Here is an 18,114-nt window from a genome sequence, read left to right on the forward strand (position 1 = left end):
GTCTCCATCCCCTTCACCTTCCTCTCCCCAATCGCTCCCTCTCCCTTTTCTCCCCACTCCAACCCTTCTCCCTGCTCGCTCCTTACTTGTCTCTCTGCCCCTCCTTCCCACTCGCATCCTCCCAATTGCCCCTTCTCTCCCCTTTTCCTCACTCTACCCCTTCTTCCCCTCTCTCCCCTTCTCCCCTCCTAACACTAACCTCTCCCTCCCTTCCACCTCCCCCCAGCTTCAGAGCGGATTCCCCGGCCGTCCTGCCCTCGGGCTATGAGAAGAGCGGACGGGCCAGCATGTCTGATCAGGGTCGATACTCCAGCGTGCCCTCGGGGCAGGGCTCCAAGGACCCCGCCCTCGACTGCCAGTCCTCTCCCTCTCCTCCTCCCGTTGCCTCTACCTCCGGCGAGGCCGTCCAGCTCCGGAAGGAGATCTCCCTGCTGAACGGCGTGTGCTTGATTGTGGGGAACATGATCGGCTCGGGGATCTTCGTCTCGCCCAAGGGGGTGCTGATGTACAGTGCCTCCTACGGCCTCTCGCTGGTCGTCTGGGCGCTGGGGGGCATCTTCTCAATCTTCGGGGCACTTTGTTACGCCGAGCTGGGAACCACCATCACCAAATCGGGCGCCAGCTACGCTTACATCCTGGAGGCTTTCGGCGGCTTCCTCGCCTTCATCCGCCTCTGGACATCGCTGCTGATCATCGAGCCCACCGGCCAGGCCATCATCGCCATCACCTTCGCCAACTACATGGTGCAGCCTATCTTCCCCACCTGCGAGCAGCCCTACCTGGCCGCTAGACTGCTGGCGGCTGCCTGCATCTGTGAGTGGTCGTCCTGGGATGGGACTGGTGGTTGTTGGTGGGGGAAGGGCGTCAGGACTTGGGGAAGCACCCGCGACGGTCAGTTCGGCCATAATACCCAGCCTCGGGAAAATTCCTCCAGCCCACTCGGACGCCCCCTCTGGTTGTCGGAGTCCGAGGAACTGGGACGCGAGACTCCCGAGAGGGGGCGGATACCGACGGGAGGAGGGGTTTGGAAGAAAGGGGGCGGATCTAAAGAGGAGATCTAGCGGGTCGGGCACAGGGATTGTGGAGATGGTTGCGGGGAAGGGAGGGAGGGTTATGGAAGCCGGATGAGATACTTGAGCGAACATGAAACAGAGGCCGGTGGGCTCGTTTGGGTTTGGGAGGAGGAGGAAGGGTCCCTCAAACTGCAGTTAACCCCGCCCTTCCCTCACCTCCTCCCCCCTCAGGTATCCTCACCTTCACCAACTGCGCCTACGTAAAATGGGGGGACGCGTGTGCAGGACATCTTCACCTACGCCAAGGTGTTGGCACTGATCGTGGTCATCCTGGCCGGTTTGGTCAAGCTGGGCATGGGTAAGTCATTCCGTGATCCCTCCGGACTCCGACCACTGTATCTCCTCCCCCTCCCCTCGACCCCAGTAAATCATCTTGCTCCAATCCCGATCTTAAACCCAACTATCCATGCTCGGCATACCGAACCTAGCGCGATGTCCGGACTCAACACCATTACCTGACAGCAGACACGGCCGCTGGAACTGTTCCTCGCTGCCCCTCCCTCTTGTTGGTCACTTCCGGTGTTTATCACATACACCCCTCCCCCCCGGCTCCCACATGTCTTCCCTCACACTCCAATGTCACTCATATCTACTACCAATCCTTCCCGAGCTCGCAGCACGCCATCCTCTCATCCCCACAGCAATCGTCCCTTACTCCTAACGTCCCCCACTTCTTCCTCAGTCCCAACGTCCATCACTCTCTCCTGGACTCGCTGTTTTCCCCCTTACTCTCGTCGTCCCTTCAGTCCCAGTCGTCCCTCAGCCCTAATGTTCTGTTGCCTCTCACGCAGTGTCCTCCCCATACCCCACCTCAGTCACGCGTCTCTCACTCCTGACCTCCATCACTTCCTCCTCTTCCTTACTCCAGGCGAGACGCAGAACTTTGAGAATTCCTTCCAAGGCTCCTCCTGGCATCCAGGCGACATGGCCCTGGCTCTCTACTCAGCCCTCTTCTCATACTCCGGCTGGGACACACTCAACTTCGTCACCGAGGAAATCAAGAATCCCACAAGGTACGGGGGTCGGGCTCAGGGGTCGATTGGAGACCCCCTGTACACTCTGTGGACAATATCAGCAGACTTCGTACCCTCACCCAGACCATCGTTGCTGTGGAACGGTGTGGAGGAGCTTTACCCTGTGTCTGATCCGGGAGTGTGCGATGGGGCGGCGTGGGGGAAGCCTCGCTCCGTGTCTAACCGAGGGACTGTGTGGGATGAGGTGGGGGAAGCCTTCCTGGTGTCTGAACTCTTACTTCCTCGACCACAGGAACCTGCCGCTCTCCATCGCCATCTCCATGCCGATTGTGACGGTGATCTACATTCTGACCAATGTGGCCTATTACACTGTGCTGGACTTCCACGAGATCTTAGCGAGCGATGCTGTGGCCGTGGTGAGTCACACCTGTGGCAGTCGGTTCCTTTCCATCCCACCCCCTTCTCTGAGCTCCGTATGTGTAGAGGGATCCTCATACCCTTGCGGAAGTCCGGGAAGTGAGGATCACCCATCCAGTGGCTTGGGAGAGGGAGGACGCTCAGACCGGGTGTTTAACGCTGGTGGCGGGCCTGGAGAAACCGATCTGCCAGGGCAAATTAGTAAAGCTGCTGTCTCACGACGCTAGAGGTCCGGATTCGATCCTGATCGCGCCCCTGAACGGTTGTGTGGGGTTTTCAAGTTCTCCATGTGACCCGCGTGGGTTTCTTGCGAATGTTCCTGGTCCCTCTCAACGCGGCTGCGTTTAAACCGCCCCTAATAGGAGTGGCGGGGTGGAGATACGTCTCCACCAATGGAGGCGTAAGGCGCTCCTCTCTGCTAGCCTGCAGGTCACCCTTGAGCAAAGATGTAGTAACCTGCTTAGTAACCCCCCTCTCCCGCCACCCCGATCAGGGTCACGTGAAGCCATGGGAGAAGGTGTGGATAGTCTTATGAGTAGCTGGTGTTTATCATGTCATGGTAAACTGACGCGGGCAGTCAGTCTCTGAAGAGTATTGATAATGGCTGGGGTCATCTGTCTTGTCAAGATGCTGCCCAGAAGAAGGCAATAGCAAAGGAGGAGGACCAATATCCTGGCAGGGAGGTTTGCTAAGGCTCCTGGGGTGAGTTTAAACTGAAAGAGTTGGGGGGTGGCAACCGAACTGTAGAGACTGGGGAAGAGGAGGTTGGCTCACAAATAGAGAAAGCTTGGCGAGAGGGAGGATAGGCAGGTGATAGAGAAGGGATGCGCTCAGACCTAAGGGTTTGAGATGCGTCTATTTTAACGCAAGGAGTGTTGTGAACAAAGCGGATGAGCTTAAAGCGTGGATCAGTAATTGGAGATATGATGTGGTGGCCATTACAGAGACTTGGATGGCTCAGGGACAGGAATGGTTACTTCAAGTGCCGGGTTTTAGATGTTTCGGGAAAGGACAGGCAGGGAGGGAGGCAAAAGAGGTGGGGGCGTGGCACTTGATCAGAGATATTTACAGGGCTGCAGAAAAGCTGGATGCCATGGAGGGATTGTCTATGGAGTCTCTGTGGGTGGAGGTTAGAAACAGGAAGGAGTCAATAACGCTCTGGGTGGTTTTTTATAGGCTGCCCAATAGTAACAGGGATATCGAGGAGCAGATAGGGAAACAGATTCCTGGAAAGGTGGAATAATAACAGTGTTGTCGTGATGGGAGATTTTAATTTCCCAAATATCGATTGGCATCTCCCTAGAGTGAGGTGTTTAGATGGAGTGGAGTTTGTTAGGTGTGTTCAGGAAGGTTTCTTGACACATTATGTCGATAAGCCCACAAGAGGAGAGGCTGTAATTGATTTGCTATTGGGAAATGAACCTGGTCAGGTGTCAGATCTCACAGTGGGAGAGCATTTTGGAGATAGTGATCATAATTCTATCTCCCTTACAATAGCATTGGAGAGAGATTGGAACAGACAAATTAGAAAAGCGTTTAATTGGAGTAGGGGGAATTATGAGGCCATCAGGCAGGAAATTGGAAGCTTAAATTGGAAATAGATGTTCTCAGGGAAAAGTACAGAAGAAGTGCGGCAAATGTTCAGAGGATATTTGTGTGGAGTTCTGTATAGGTACATTCCAATGAGATGGGGAAGTTATGGTAGGGTACACAAACTGTAGTGTACAAAGGCTGTAATAAATCTAGTCAAGAAGAAAAGAAAAGCTTACAGAAATTTCAGAGTGCGAGGTAATGTTAGAGATCTAGAAGATTATGAGGCTAATAGGAAGGAGCTTAAGAAGGAAATTAGGAGAGCCAGAAGTGGCCATGAGAAGGCCTTGGCGGGCAGGATTAAGGAAAACCCCAAGGCATTCTACAAGTATTGGAAGAGCAAGAGGATAAGATATGAAAGAATAGGACCTATCAAGTGTGACAGTGGGAAAGTGTGTATGGAACCGGAGGAAATAGCAGAGGTACTTAATAAATACTCCAGTATTCACTATGGAAAAGGATCTTGGTGATTGTAGTGAATTTGAAAAAGCAAACATGAGGAAATCTGCAGATGCTGGAAATTCAAGCAACACACACAAAATGCTGGTGGAATGCAGCAGGCCAGGCAGCATCTATAGGAACTGTCTATATGCAGGATCTATATGCACTGTCGACGTTTCTTGCCGAGACTCTTCGTCAGGAAACGTCGACAGTGTTCCTTCCTATAGATGCTGCCTGGCCTGCTGTGTTCCACCAGCATTTTGTGTGTGTTGTTTGGTGATTGTAGTGATGACTTGCAACAGACTGAAAAGCTTGAGCATGTAGATATTAAAAAAGAGGATGTGCTGGAGCTTTTGGAAAGCATCAAGTTGGATAAGTCGCTGGGACCAGATGAGATGTCCCTCAGGCTCCTGTGGGAGGTGAGGAAGGAGATTGCTGAGCCTCTGACCATGATCCTTACATCATCAGTGGGGACAGGAGAGGTTCCGGAGGATTGGAGGGTTGCGGATGTTGTTCCTTTATTCAAAAAAGGGAGAAGAGCTAGCCCAGGAAATTATAGACCAGTGAGTCTAACCTCAGTGGTTGGTAAGTTGATGGAGAAGATCCTGAAAGGCAGGATTTATGAACATTTGGAGAGGTAAATATGAGAAGGAATATTCAGCATGGCTTTGTCAAAGGCAAGTCGTGCCTTACGAGCCTGATCAAATTTTTTGAGGTTGTGACTAAACACATTGATGAAGGAAGAGCAGTAAATTTAGTGTATATGGATTTCAGCAAGGCATTTGATAAGGTACCCCATGCAAGGCTCATTGGGAAAGTAAGGCAGCATGAGATCCAAGGGGACATTGTTTTGTGGATCCAGAACTGGCTTGCCCACAGAAGGCAAAGAGTGGTTGTAGATGGGTCATATTCTGCATGGAGGTCGGTCACCAGTGGAGTGCCTCTGGAATCAGTTCTGTGACCCTTATTCTTCATGATTTTTATAAATGACCTGGATGAGGAAGTGGAGGGATGGGTTCGTAAGTTTGCTGAACAACACAAAGGTTGGAGGTGTTGTGGATAGTGTGGAGGACTGTCAGAGGCTACAGAGGGACATTGATAGGAAGCAAAAGTGGGCTGAGAAGTGGCAGATGGAGTTCAACCCAGATAAGTGTGAGGTGGTTCATTTTGGTAGGTCAAATATGATGGCACAATACAGTATTAATGTTAAGACTCTTGTTAAGATCCTGTGGAGGATCAGAGGGATCTTGGGGTCTGAGTCCACAGGGTGCTCAAAGCAGCTGCGCAGGTTGACTCTGTGGTTAAGAAGGCGTACGGTGTATTGGCCTTCATCAATTGTGGAATTGAATTTAGGAGCCGAGAGGTAATGTTGCAGTTTTTTCGGACCCTGGTCAGACCCCACTTGGAGTACTGTGCTCAGTTCTGGTTGCCTCACTACAGGAAGGATGTGCAAACCATAGAAAGGGACTTTCTATGGACCGGAAGTTTCAATCTCTCTCTGCATTTGGTTGAATTTTCCCTTAAGTACACACCGGCACAGATTTTGCCTCACTTAGGATGGTTTTCCAATAGGCAGGCGTGCAGTCCTCAGACCAGCCCGTAAGAGTGGAGGGCCGTGGACATCCTTGCAGTTGCTCACCTCTTACCGACATCACCCATTGGTCGACGACACCATGGCACCTTCCAAATACTTTGAACAATGCGAAAACCAATTTAGATTGACTGAGAGCGAGGGTCTGAATATCCTTTGCGTTCCCCGACAAAGTCAGGTAACCTGAGAGGAGGGAGGAGCACGGAATAAAGGGAAGGTGGTGGGGAGGGCGGGGGGAGGTAGTGAGGGGAAGTGTGGGTGATGGGCAGGAGGATAGAGTGAAAGAGGGTAAAGAGAGACGACGATGGGAACTGGGATGAGCTGGCTGGATCAGGAGGGGAAAGAGAAAAGGGACAGAACTGGTGGTGAGGGAACAGTTTACTGAAGGATGGAGATTTTTTGTCCAGGGTCCAGGTGGGTTAGTTAGTGCCTGGGCTGGGGGAGGGGGACAAGGCTTGAAGAATGAGTGGCAGAAACACCCAGTCACCGGGTTTCGAGCGAAACGTCGACTGTTTACGCTTTTCCATAGATACTGCCTGGCCTGCTGAGTTTCCCTAGCATTCAGTGTGTTAGCCACGAGGTAACTCCATTTCCCCTCGAGATGCAGCTGTAACACTGCAGCCGCAGCTTGTCGGAGAGATAATCCCTTCCGTTCAAGAGGAACCTCGAGAGTCCATACCCATTCTTGATAGGATCAGTTGCGCCGGGGAGTAGGCGTCGCCTCTTGGCATCCCGGGATGTGCAGGTATTGCTGGGGGCTGTGGAGGGTGGGTGGGGTGGACGGTCCTGAATGAAGTGGGGAGTCTTGACGGTTTTACTCCCCTGCTAACCCCAGGCGTTCCTGCTCTGCCCCTGGTCCTGCATGTTCCGTTTTGTAACCCTGCTGTCAACCTCCTCTCCTTCCCTCCACCCCTCCCTTGATTTCCCTCTCTCCTCTCCCCACCCCTTCCACCCTCCACCTTCCACTCTCCCCTTCCCCTTCCACTTCCCCCTCTCCCCTCCCACCTCCTTCTTCTGTCCCCTTCCACCCCTCCTCCCACCCTCCCCCTCTCCCCTCTCCTCCCCTCCCCTCTCCCCTCCTACCCTCCCCTCCCCTCCCCTCTCCCCTCCTACCCTCCCCCTCTCCTCTTCCTTCCCACCCTCCTCCACTCCCTTCATTTCCGCAGACCTTTGCCGACCAGATTTTCGGAGTCTTTAACTGGACCATAATGGTGGCCGTCGGTCTGTCCTGTTTCGGAGGTCTCAACGCTTCCATCCTCGCCGCCTCCAGGTAAACCACAGCAGCCGTTTCCCTGGCAACCTACACCAAAGTGCTCAGGAAGAATTTGGGGAGCTGAAAGGAGGTGGTAGCAGAGACCAGATGCCCTTGGCTACATGAGAAGGGAGGGGATGACGGCACAAGATGGCGTTGTCCAGTCGGAACCAGCTCAGCCAGCTGAACGTCTGAATGTCCAGGAACAGTGGGGGAGTGGTGTTGGGTTTGGGGGCTGCGGGTGGTGGGTGCCCATCTGGGTGGGCCAGTGAGTGCTTGGAAATGTCCTAGAACTGATATCCAAGTTAGATGATAGTGTGGTCAACTGGATTGACAAATTTGTAGATGACACCAAAATTAGGGGAATTGTGGGCAGCGAGGAAGGCTGGCAAAACTTTTGGTGTGCTCTGGAACAGTTGGGAAAATAGTAGATGGAATTTAATGCAGACAAGTGTGAGGCGTTGCATTTTGGGACCGCAAACCAGGGTAGGTCTTACACAGTGAATGATGGGGTACTCAGGTGTGCGATGGAACAAAGTGACCTAGGAATATGAATACATAATTCCTCACAGGCAGATAGTACGGTTGTAAATAAAGCTTTGGGCACATTAGTTTTCACACCCTTGTGTATTGAGTACATGAGTAGGGAGGTTTTGTTGAAGTTGTAAAGATCAAGGTTCAAAATTCAAAAGTTCAAAGTAAAACTTAACATCAGCATATATACAGGCCACCACATACAACCCCGAAGATTCTTTTGCTGCAGGCAAGTCCATAGAACAGTAACTTTAAACAGGATCTATTTCCACAGTTTGTACGATCTCCCCGACCACATGGGATTCCTCCGGGTGCTCCGGTTTCCTCCCACAGTACAAAGACGTACCAGTTCCTAGGTTAATATCATGGTAACTTGTCCCACGATTAGGCTAAGGTTAAGTCGGGGGTTGCTTGACGTCGTGGCTCAAAGGGCTGCAAGGGCCTACTCCACGCTGACTGCCAGTAAAGAAATGGACAACAAACTGTGCATATGCAGATATGAACAAAAGCAGTAAATAATGAGCATGAAATAAAATAAAAGGGTCCTTAAATGAGTGTAGTTACCCCCTTTTGTTCAAGAGCCTGATGGTTGAGGGGTAGTAACTGTTCTTGATGCCCGTGGTGCGAGTCTGGAGGCTCCTATACTGTCCACCAGATTCAGCAGCATGAAAAGAGCCTGGCCTCAGTGGTGAAGACCTTTGCTTGTGGATGCTGCTTTTCTACAGCAACATTTCATGCAGATGTGTTCAACGGTTAGGAGGACTTTACCCATGATTCACTGAGCCAAATCCCGTATCTTCTGTAGGATTTTCCACTCAAAGGCATTGGTGTTCCCATACAAGATGCTGGTGGGGCTGAACATTGAGTATTGCCTGTAATCCTGGTTAATGAGCTTGACAGAGTGCTGGAACAATTTCCAAGGATGTTGCCTTTTCTTGAGGACCTGAGTTATAAGGGAAAGGTTGAATAAGGCACTCCATGGAGCGAAGGAGAATGAGCTATACAAAATAATGAGGGGTACGGATAGGATGAATGCATGCAGGCTTTTCCCTCTCAGAATGGATGGCACAAGAATTAGAAGTCCTAGTTTTGGATGAAAGGTGGAATGTTTAAGGGGATTCTGTTGGGACGAGGCACTTCTTCACTGAGAGGGTGGGCAAATGTGGAACAAGTAGCCAGTGGAAGTGGTAGATATGGGTTCAGTTGTAACATTTAAGGGAAGCTCGGATGAGGGGGATGAGGAGTCTATGGTCCAGGCGCAGGTAGATAGATGGATGCAAATTGCCAGGATTGGATGGCTGTAGTGCTCTATGACACTCTGCCCTCACCCTGGAAGTGGCTGGAGGGAAGATAAGAATGGGCACTGTCAAAATCCAAGGAGCTCCCGGAATTGCCTGGAATGCTCCCAGCCTCCCCGATTTCTCACGCCGCTGTCTTTTGCACAGATTTTCGGCCCCTCCTTTTGCTGGTGACCCATTGCGTTTTGCACAATTATGTGTGCAAGTTAGCTGCACCAGGTTCCCCCACTCCTGTAAGGTAGCTCTGGTCACCCACCCACGAGGGTGGGATGTGACTGGACTAGCGAGAAACTAGCTAGATGAGAGTTTCACCGGGATGTTACTGGCACTGGAGGGCTTGTGTTATATGGAGAGACTGAACTGGCTAGGACTTTTTCCCTGGAGCAGGTGGCTAAGGGATGAACTTGCACAGGCTGATGAAACTATGAGGGGCATAAACAAGGTGGATGGTCACATTCATCCCAGGGTAGGAGTGTAAAATTAGGGGCTTATGGACAAAGCAAGATAGAGTGGACATGGACAGGACATTTTCATCAGTGGCAGAGTGTAGGATCCAAAAGCATTGCCTCAGAATGAAGGAACCTCCCTTTGGGTAGATAGATGGATAGATACTTCATTGATCCCAAAGGAACTTACAGTGTCACAGTAGCATTACAAGTGCACTGATATACAAACGTTAGAAGTAAGAAAGAATAAAGAATGTTACTTTAAAAATAAGATGTACAAGATTTACAAGGCAAAGATGACAAGATTTACAGGCCCACACTGATAAGATGGTAGTGCAAGAATTACTGTAACATTATACATTAATGGGTGCACATTCACACTGTACAGATGAGAAGTGATGGCAGTATTGCACAAGATGTCCATGATAGCAGGGTGTGGTAAACAGAGGTAAGTAACAGTCTAACATGAGGGTGTCCTTCACTTCCCTAGCTGTAGGTTGACTCTTTATAGAGGCTAATTGCCGAGGGTAAGAATGACCTCAGATAGCACTCTTTGGATCTTAGTCTATTACTAAAGGTGCTCCTCTGTTCAGCCAAGGTGGCATGCAGAGGGTGAGAAACATTGTCCAGAATCGCCAAGATTTTCAGGAGGGTCCTTTATTCTGTGACAGCCTCCAGTATATCCAGTTTGACTTCTATAACAGAGCCTGCCTTTTCTAATCAGTTTATTAAACCTGTTGACATCATCCCTGTTGATGCCATTGCCTCAGCAAAAACAGCACACAGAAGATTGTACTGCCAACAACAGACTTGCAGAACATCTGAAGGAGAGGCCTGCATACTCCAAAGGGCCTCAGTCTACTGAGGAAGTAGAGGCTACTTGTACACAGCCTCTGTGTTGGTGCTTCATTCAGGTCTGTCATCCAGTGTATCACTGGGTACTTACCATATCCACATCCTCACCATTGACAGTAACAGGAAGCAGTCCAGTCTTGGTCTTCCTAAAGTCCATCAACATCTGCTTTGTCTAACTGATTTTGAGCTGCAGATGATTCAGCTTCCTTATTTGACAAAGTCCTCCACCCCCTTCATCCTCCCTTTATACACCCAACTACCGCTGAGTCGTCAGACAATTTCTGCAGATGACGTGACTCAGTGTTGTATCTGAAGTCCGATTTATGCTGGGTAAAGAGGAAGGGAGCCAATACAGTTCTCTATAGGGCCCCAGTGTGGTTTGAAGTCATGTTGGACACATGACAAGTCATGTTGGCCAACAGAGTCATGTTGGCTCTTTAGAACTAAGATGAAGAATAGTTTTTTTGTTCGGAAGGTTGTGAACCTGCAGGATTCATAGCTGCAGAGGGCTTTGGAGGCTGTCATGAGGTGTATTCAAGGCAGTTTGATACATTCTTGATTGCTAATACATTAATAATATTCTTGTTCAGCGTTTGGGAAAAATGAGCTGTGATTGAATGGGAGAGCAGACTCAATGGGGTGAATGGCCTCATTCTGTTTTTATTTCTTATTGTCTGAAAGTGGTCCTGAGGGATAGTGTTTTCACACAGAGGGTGCTGCATATTATGGAACAAGTTACAAGAGGAAGTGTTAGAGGCAGGTACAATGATAATGTTTAAAAGTTTAGAGAGATGTGGGCTAAACCCAGGCAAATAAGATTAGATCAGATGGTCGTTCTGGAGCGCATGGACCAGTTGGACTAAAGGGTCTGTTTCCCTAAGGTTTGACTATGAGAAGGTGGTCCCTTCACGTAGGCTGGACAATTGTGTGAAGATATGGGGATCTTCTTATTCAATCATTCCAGATGCCAAGGGAATTGGAGATGAGAGACATTGAGGGTCATGAGGAAGGGATCATGGTTTCAAACAACCAGCACCTTCTATTGTTGCTGAGATGCTGAGAAATGTCTTCTCTGAGGGTGTGAGCCTCTGGAATCCTGGTGGAGCCTGGATTGTCAGATTTAATGTGGGTGGAGAACATTTGACAGACAGGGCTCTGTGGAACTGCCACAGAGCAGAAGTGGATGGATCAGCCATAATCAGGCTGAATGGCCGGACAGGGTTGAGTTGGTGCACAATTTATTTATTTTGTAAATTCTAGTAATTTTATGTCTTTGCACCGTACTGTTGCTGCAAAACGACTAATTTCATGCCATACAAGGTGGTGCCAATAAACCTGGTTCCTGATCCCTGCTTTTTAATTAGGTCTTTCCTAATTGTAGCCATCCAGTCCCTGCAATATTCTCGTGAATCTCTTCCCCACCCTCTTCAGCTTAGTGACCGACTCCCTATAGCCAGGGCCACCAGAACCATGCACAATACTCCAGGCGTAGTCTGACCAAAAATGACTACCTTTGCAACAGGACGTCCCGACTCCTGCGCTCAGTCGGACTTGCGAAGGAAGGTTGCCAAACGCCTCCCTCAACACTCCGTTTTCCTGTGTCACCACTTTCGAGGACCCGTGCCCCTAAGCCTCCCTGTTCTGCAACACACCCAGGGCCCTCCCGTTGACTGTGTAATTGTGCCCCAGTCTACTTTACCGAAATGCAACACCAGTTCCATTCCATTTGTCGTTCTGTGGACCACTTTCCAAGTTGGCGTCGATCCCCTGTGGAAACTTAGGTAACCTTTACTATCCACTGTACCACTGATTTTGGTGTCGTCCACCTTACGATCCAAGTTAACATCAACATCCCAGGAACTAGGCCGATGAATCTCCTGTAGGGTCCCTCCAGTGGTACAGTCTATTTCTGTCAGGTGTCAAAGCTGTCCGCAGTATTCTTGATGTGGTCTTACCTGTGTACTTGTGACTGAAAGAACACCTTCAAGGCGTCAGAGTGCCGGAGACCCGGCCAGTCCCGTCATCTGGCGTTTGCACCTTCGCCCAGTGATCATGTGGCTTCTCCCTCCCCATCCTCAAGTGTCCTGGTTCCCTCCCACAACTCAGAGACTTCGGGATGGTGGGGTAATTGCCCTCTAAGTTTCTGCCCCCCCATATGATGGAGAGGGGTGGATTTTTGGGTGTGGTTGTGCAGACTGGGGTCAGCCGAGGAATAGTGTAAGTGGGTGACGGCAGTTAGTGTAGCCTCGATGGGCCTGCCTCTGTAAGCTAGGCTCTGCTGCCTTCCCCAGACTGGCTGGGTGGTAGGAGGGTCCTCTTGCAGGGTATTCACTTCTCCTCCAACCCACAGGCTGTTCTTTGTGGGATCGCGGGAAGGTCATCTCCCGGACGCGCTCAGCATGATCCACCTGGAGAGGTTCACGCCCGTCCCAGCGCTGATCTTCAACGTGAGTGAGGGTGGGGTGTTGAACTTTCCCCTCTGTCCTTGGCACTCACCTCACATTTCCACCCCCTCCCCATCCACATTCCACCTCATGGCCTCAGTAACCTCCCACACCTTCCAACTGATTATCCCCACTCCAAATTTGTCCCTCTCAGCCCTCCCTCCCCTCCCCTCAGTACCCTCCCACCTCAACGTTCCCACACTCCACACTTCCCACAGCTCCATGCTGTTATCCCAGCTTCCATCCCTCCCACAAAGCAGAGACGTGCAGGACACTGGGGTAATTGGCCTCTGAAAGTTTCTGCTGTATCTTCCTTCCCCCTTCTTATCCCCAACTCCACCACACCTCCTCCCACCTTCCCACATCTCCCTTCCAGCCCTCCCCGACCTCCCTCACCTCCCAACTGTCACTCCCCACTCACACACTCCTCCCCATCCTCCTTCCCATCGCCATCCTTCCATACATCCTTAAATTCAACCTACAACTCCCTCTCCCACATCTCTCTCCCTTTCCCACCCACCTCACACTCCCTTCCTTCCCCTCCGCTCATCACTCACACCTTTCATTCCTCTGAAAGTTCCTCACCCTCCATCGCCACCTCTAAAACCACCCTTCCCACACCTCCCCTCCCCACACCCACCTCCCTCCCCTTCTCTCCCCACATCTCCCACCTCCCTCACTCCCATCTATAGACCCTCTCAACCTCCCATAACCACTCTGCTCTACATCTTCCTACACCCACTCCCCCACCCCTCCCCTCCTTACCTTCTCTCTCTGCCTCCCACAACTTCCCTCTAGATACTCAGCATCTCTTCAACTACCCCCCGCCCCCACCCCAAGAGTGTGTGACAGCAGCTTTATTCTGTGGCAGACCCCGGGAGTGTGTGATGTGACAGAGTGCATGGAGCCTCATTCTGTGTCTGACTCAGAGAGTGAGTGACGGGATGGTGCAGAGGGAGCCTCAACCCGTGTCTGTCCCAGCTCTGAGAGGGTTTGCTGAGGAAGGCTGTATTAACTTCCCTGTCATTATAGGGAGCCATGGCGTGTGTCTACCTCTGTGTGGAGGACATCTTCCAGCTCATCAACTACTACAGCTTCAGCTACTGGCTCTTTGTGGGGCTCTCCATCGCCGGGCAGCTGTACCTGAGGTGGAAGGAGCCCAACCGCCCCCGCCCTCTGAAGGTAGGTGTACGTGTGTCTGCACGGGGGTGGGGGGAGGTCTCGTGGTCAGTGTACTCTGGGATAGGGGAACGTGGCTACTCTCATGGTCCCCATACCCTGAGGAATATTTATATTGTGCTGTCCCAAAGCCCATCACACATAGTCCAGAAGTCTGGGGATGAGAGGGGAGGGTATCTGCACAAGGGGAACCCACAGAGCACCGGAAGGCATGGACGCTAATGGGCTGAGATTGGGCCGGGGGGATGGGATGTGCTGCCTCTCCCTTCCTCCTCACAGCCTCTTTCCTACTCCTCCCGCAGCACTTCATCTCTCCTCGCTGCCGCTCCTACAGCCCTGTCCGGTGACACCACCCGTGCTGGGTGTCACAATTGTCCTGATGTCACTCATTACAATACAGGCTCTCTGACCGTTCCCACCACCCGGGACCCTTCTTGGCCTTGCAGTGCCATTGCCGTGGGTCATGCACGCGCTTCCTCGCATCTGCCCCAGTTCTCCTTGCACCTTCCCTCCTGGGGTAGTGGCTGCTCGACACCGAGAGGCTTCACTCGAGATCCTCCTCCAGCATCAGCTCTGTGTGTCTTCCCGCAGCTCAGCCTCTTCTTCCCCATCGTCTTCTGCCTCTGCACCATCTTCCTGGTGGCCGTCCCTCTCTACAGCGACACCATGAACTCACTGATCGGGATTGGGATCGCGCTGTCTGGAGTTCCCTTCTATTTGTTGGGCGTTTACCTGCCTGAACACAAGAGACCTACGTTTCTCCGTGACCTCCTAGGTAAGATTTGCTGTTCGCCTTGCCGGTTGTTGGTTTGTGCAGGTTCTAAGCCTCCCCGTTTCGTCAGAAGCAGGGCTCTGAGTTTCCGATGCGCTGGGAGTGCGGCTCTGGTGTCCATGTCCCACCAGAAGCACAGTGACAGCTCTTGTCTCCTAAGCATACTGATTTCATCAGCATTTTCTGTGTGGGTGAACAGTGGGAAGGGGCTGTCCATTGAAATTGGAGTGGGAAGGGGCTGGGTCTATTGGGATTGGAGTGGGAAGGGGGGCTTTGGACCATTGGGATTAGAATGGGAAGGGGGATTTGGACCATTGAGTGTGGGGTGGGAAGGCATTTTGGACTATTGGGATTGGAGTGGGAAGGGGGAGGTTGGGACCATTGGGATTGGAGAGGGAAAGGGGAGGTTGGGACCATTGGGATTGGAGTGGGAAGGGGGAGGTTGGGACCATTGGGATTGGAGAGGGATAGGGGAGGTTGGGACCATTGGGATTGGAGTGGGAAGGGGGAGGTTGGGACCATTGGGATTGGAGTGGGAAGGGGGAGGTTGGGACCATTGGGATTGGAGTGGGAAGGGGGTGGTTGTGACCTTTGTGATGGGAGTGGGGTGACACTGGGACCATTGGGGTTGGAATGGGAAGGGGCTGGGTCCTTTGGAAATGGAGTGGGAAGAGCTGTTGGAACCATTGAGATTGGAGTGGAAAGGGGTTGAGACCATTGGAAAACATAGGGACAGGCTGTATTTTGGGAAGGGACTTGACCCATTAGGAATCAATGGGACAGGCTGTCTTTAGGAAACTCCTCCCTATCTGGGTTCCTCCAGCAATAACACCACCTCTGCTACCTCTCTGCCACCCAACACCCCTCCCAGCCTCCTTCACCAGGTACTCCCAGTTCATATGCTACTGTGTGCTGACCGAGATGGATCCGGGGGACACAGAGACAGCAGCGGACATGGCCAGTGAGAGGAAGTCGCTCTGAGCCCATCGCCGGGCTGGGGCTGGGGAGAGGTGCAGCAGTATGGCCGACGGACTGAGGGATGCGTTGCACGTTGCCCCGGGATCATTGGGAATGGAGTCTTTGCCAGCGAAAGTTCCCCTGAGGGCTTCCGTTCCTCGAACAAAACAGTGACACCTCACCGCTGCTCCTCTCCCACAACCGCCTGAAGAGACTGGATCCTGATCTCCAGCGAATGGACCTATATAGGGTGTCGGGGCAGAGTATTCCAGACCCCAGGGCTCTGCTGGGTTTTACCCTTTCTGCTCCCACCCTTTTCTCCCTCAAAGTTTACCCCCCCCACCACTGCCTCCTGATTCTCTCCACTCTCTCCCCAACCCAGCACCAGGTACGCTCTCAGCCCACCCTCTGACCCAGTGAGGGAGGAGCTAAGGGTGAGGTGTGGAACCAAATCTGTTACCCCTGCCCCCATGCGGGACCACTCATCGTGCCCCATGTCACCTGAATCCTCTCGTCGATCACGTTTTCTCTGTCTCAGCCCCTCCCTCTTCCTTTCCTCCGGTATGCCCTCCCTTCCCATTCTCCCCCCTTTGGCCTGTGCCGTCTCCCATTCTCTCTTCCTTCCCACTCTTTTCTGTCTCTCAAACCCCACCTCCACCCTCCCTCCTTCCCATTCCCTCACCCACTCTCCTTCCCTCTCCACCTGTTCCCACTTTCCTAGCCCCTCCACCTCTTCCTCCCCTTGTAAACCCCCTCCCTCTCCCTCTTCCTCCTCCCAGTTCTTTTCCTGGTTTGCCTCTACCCTGCCCCCACTGGTGGCTGGGCAAAGACTTGCAAAAGGGCTGAGTGATCCCATACGGCCAGACCTCAGGGTGGGGTCTAATTCTCCGGCCGTGACCCCAGAGGGGACGGTTCAGCCCCTCCAGGAAACCGGAACGCCTGTCGGATCCCGAGTTCCGGTCACCGGACCCCAGGCAAGGCTGACCAATGGACTGAGCGGAACTCGGGGCCCAGAAGTAACTACTGACAATCACATTAATAATATAAATTATGGCTTCTATAACCACTCAGTAAAATATATTAGAGTCTTATGTTTCTGACAACCTGTAGCCGAGTTTTTGTTCTCTCTGCGGGCAATGTCAGATCAGCCCTCTGCAGGAGGCAATGTGTCCTCTCTTTCCCACAACGGGGGGCCTGGTTCGGGGGTGGGGGAGGGTGGTAGGATGGTGCTTCATAGTAAACTCCCCCCTGTGTAAGGGAGGAGGGGCAGGATTGGAGGGGGAGTTGAGTAGTGTATGAGAGGGTTGGTCGGTCAGGGTATGCAGAGAATTATGTAGAAATGGGGGTGAATGGACCTATCAGCAATTACTTCTCCTGCAGCCAGTATGTATCCTCATGGAAACAGGCCATTCATCCCGTTGATTCCATGCTGCCCCTCACACCTGCTCTTATACCACACACACACACACACACACACACACACACACACACACACACACACACACACACACACACACACACACACACACACACACACACACACACACACACACACACACACACACACACACACACACACACACACACTTCCTTTATTTTCATTCCCTCTACCCGCTTTTCAATGCCCCAATTCCAGACGGGCGCCGAGGCTGGTGGGACCACCGCCACATAGTGAGAGATGAAGGTGAGGCCTTGGGTGGATTAAGCACTGGGAACAGGGGACAGCAGAGCTGCGGGAGTCTGAAGCAGCATGCGAGCTGCCGGAGGAATTCCACGGGATGTGGAGCCAGAGTAACAGCAGGGTGTTTGAAGTTACAGGCCGAGACCCTGCGTCAGTGCTGAGAGGTGTAGAGGGGAGACGGACCAGTGCATGGAGTCGAGGAGCGAAGTGAGTTAAGAGCTGGAAAACAAAAGATGGATCCCCCTGAGGTGGAGGAGGAGGCTGAACGGATGGAGCCATCTCAGGAAGTGAGAATTGGGAGGCAGTGGCCTACGGGTGACAGATGAGAGATAAAAGGTGGAGGGGGTGGAGTTAGAGCCATTTAGGGGGATTTGAGGGAGAGCTCCTTCACCCTGAGAGTGGAGAAAACTGGGAACAGACTGCCTGAGAGTGATAGCAGCAGAGTTGCTGGCAGTATTGAAGACTTGTGTCTCCAGGGAAGACACTGGAAGATGGGATTAATACAGATGGTTTACCAGAGATACGATGGGCTGAATAGCCTCATTCCCTACTCTACGTGTCCATGCATATGACATGCAGGAACACTATCAAACATAGACTTCTTAGACCT

The 18,114-nt window shown here is 52.0% G+C and overlaps 1 protein-coding gene across 1 annotated transcript in view; it reads left to right on the forward strand.

Annotated features, from left to right (window-relative positions):
• Positions 1 to 16,926, forward strand: part of LOC140716626 (Y+L amino acid transporter 2-like) — a 26,570-nt gene extending 9,644 nt beyond the window's left edge. Inside the window, 10 exon segments of the mRNA XM_073029450.1 lie at positions 227 to 813; positions 1,245 to 1,282; positions 1,284 to 1,371; positions 1,942 to 2,086; positions 2,340 to 2,463; positions 7,253 to 7,356; positions 12,822 to 12,918; positions 13,948 to 14,097; positions 14,686 to 14,869; positions 15,738 to 16,926. Coding sequence (XP_072885551.1) covers positions 227 to 813; positions 1,245 to 1,282; positions 1,284 to 1,371; positions 1,942 to 2,086; positions 2,340 to 2,463; positions 7,253 to 7,356; positions 12,822 to 12,918; positions 13,948 to 14,097; positions 14,686 to 14,869; positions 15,738 to 15,847 — 1,627 coding nt within the window. The 3' untranslated portion in view covers positions 15,848 to 16,926.
• Positions 16,927 to 18,114: the final 1,188 nt, after the last annotated feature.

Source organism: Hemitrygon akajei, chromosome 25 (assembly GCF_048418815.1).
Source record: "Hemitrygon akajei chromosome 25, sHemAka1.3, whole genome shotgun sequence".
NCBI lineage: Eukaryota > Metazoa > Chordata > Chondrichthyes > Myliobatiformes > Dasyatidae > Hemitrygon > Hemitrygon akajei.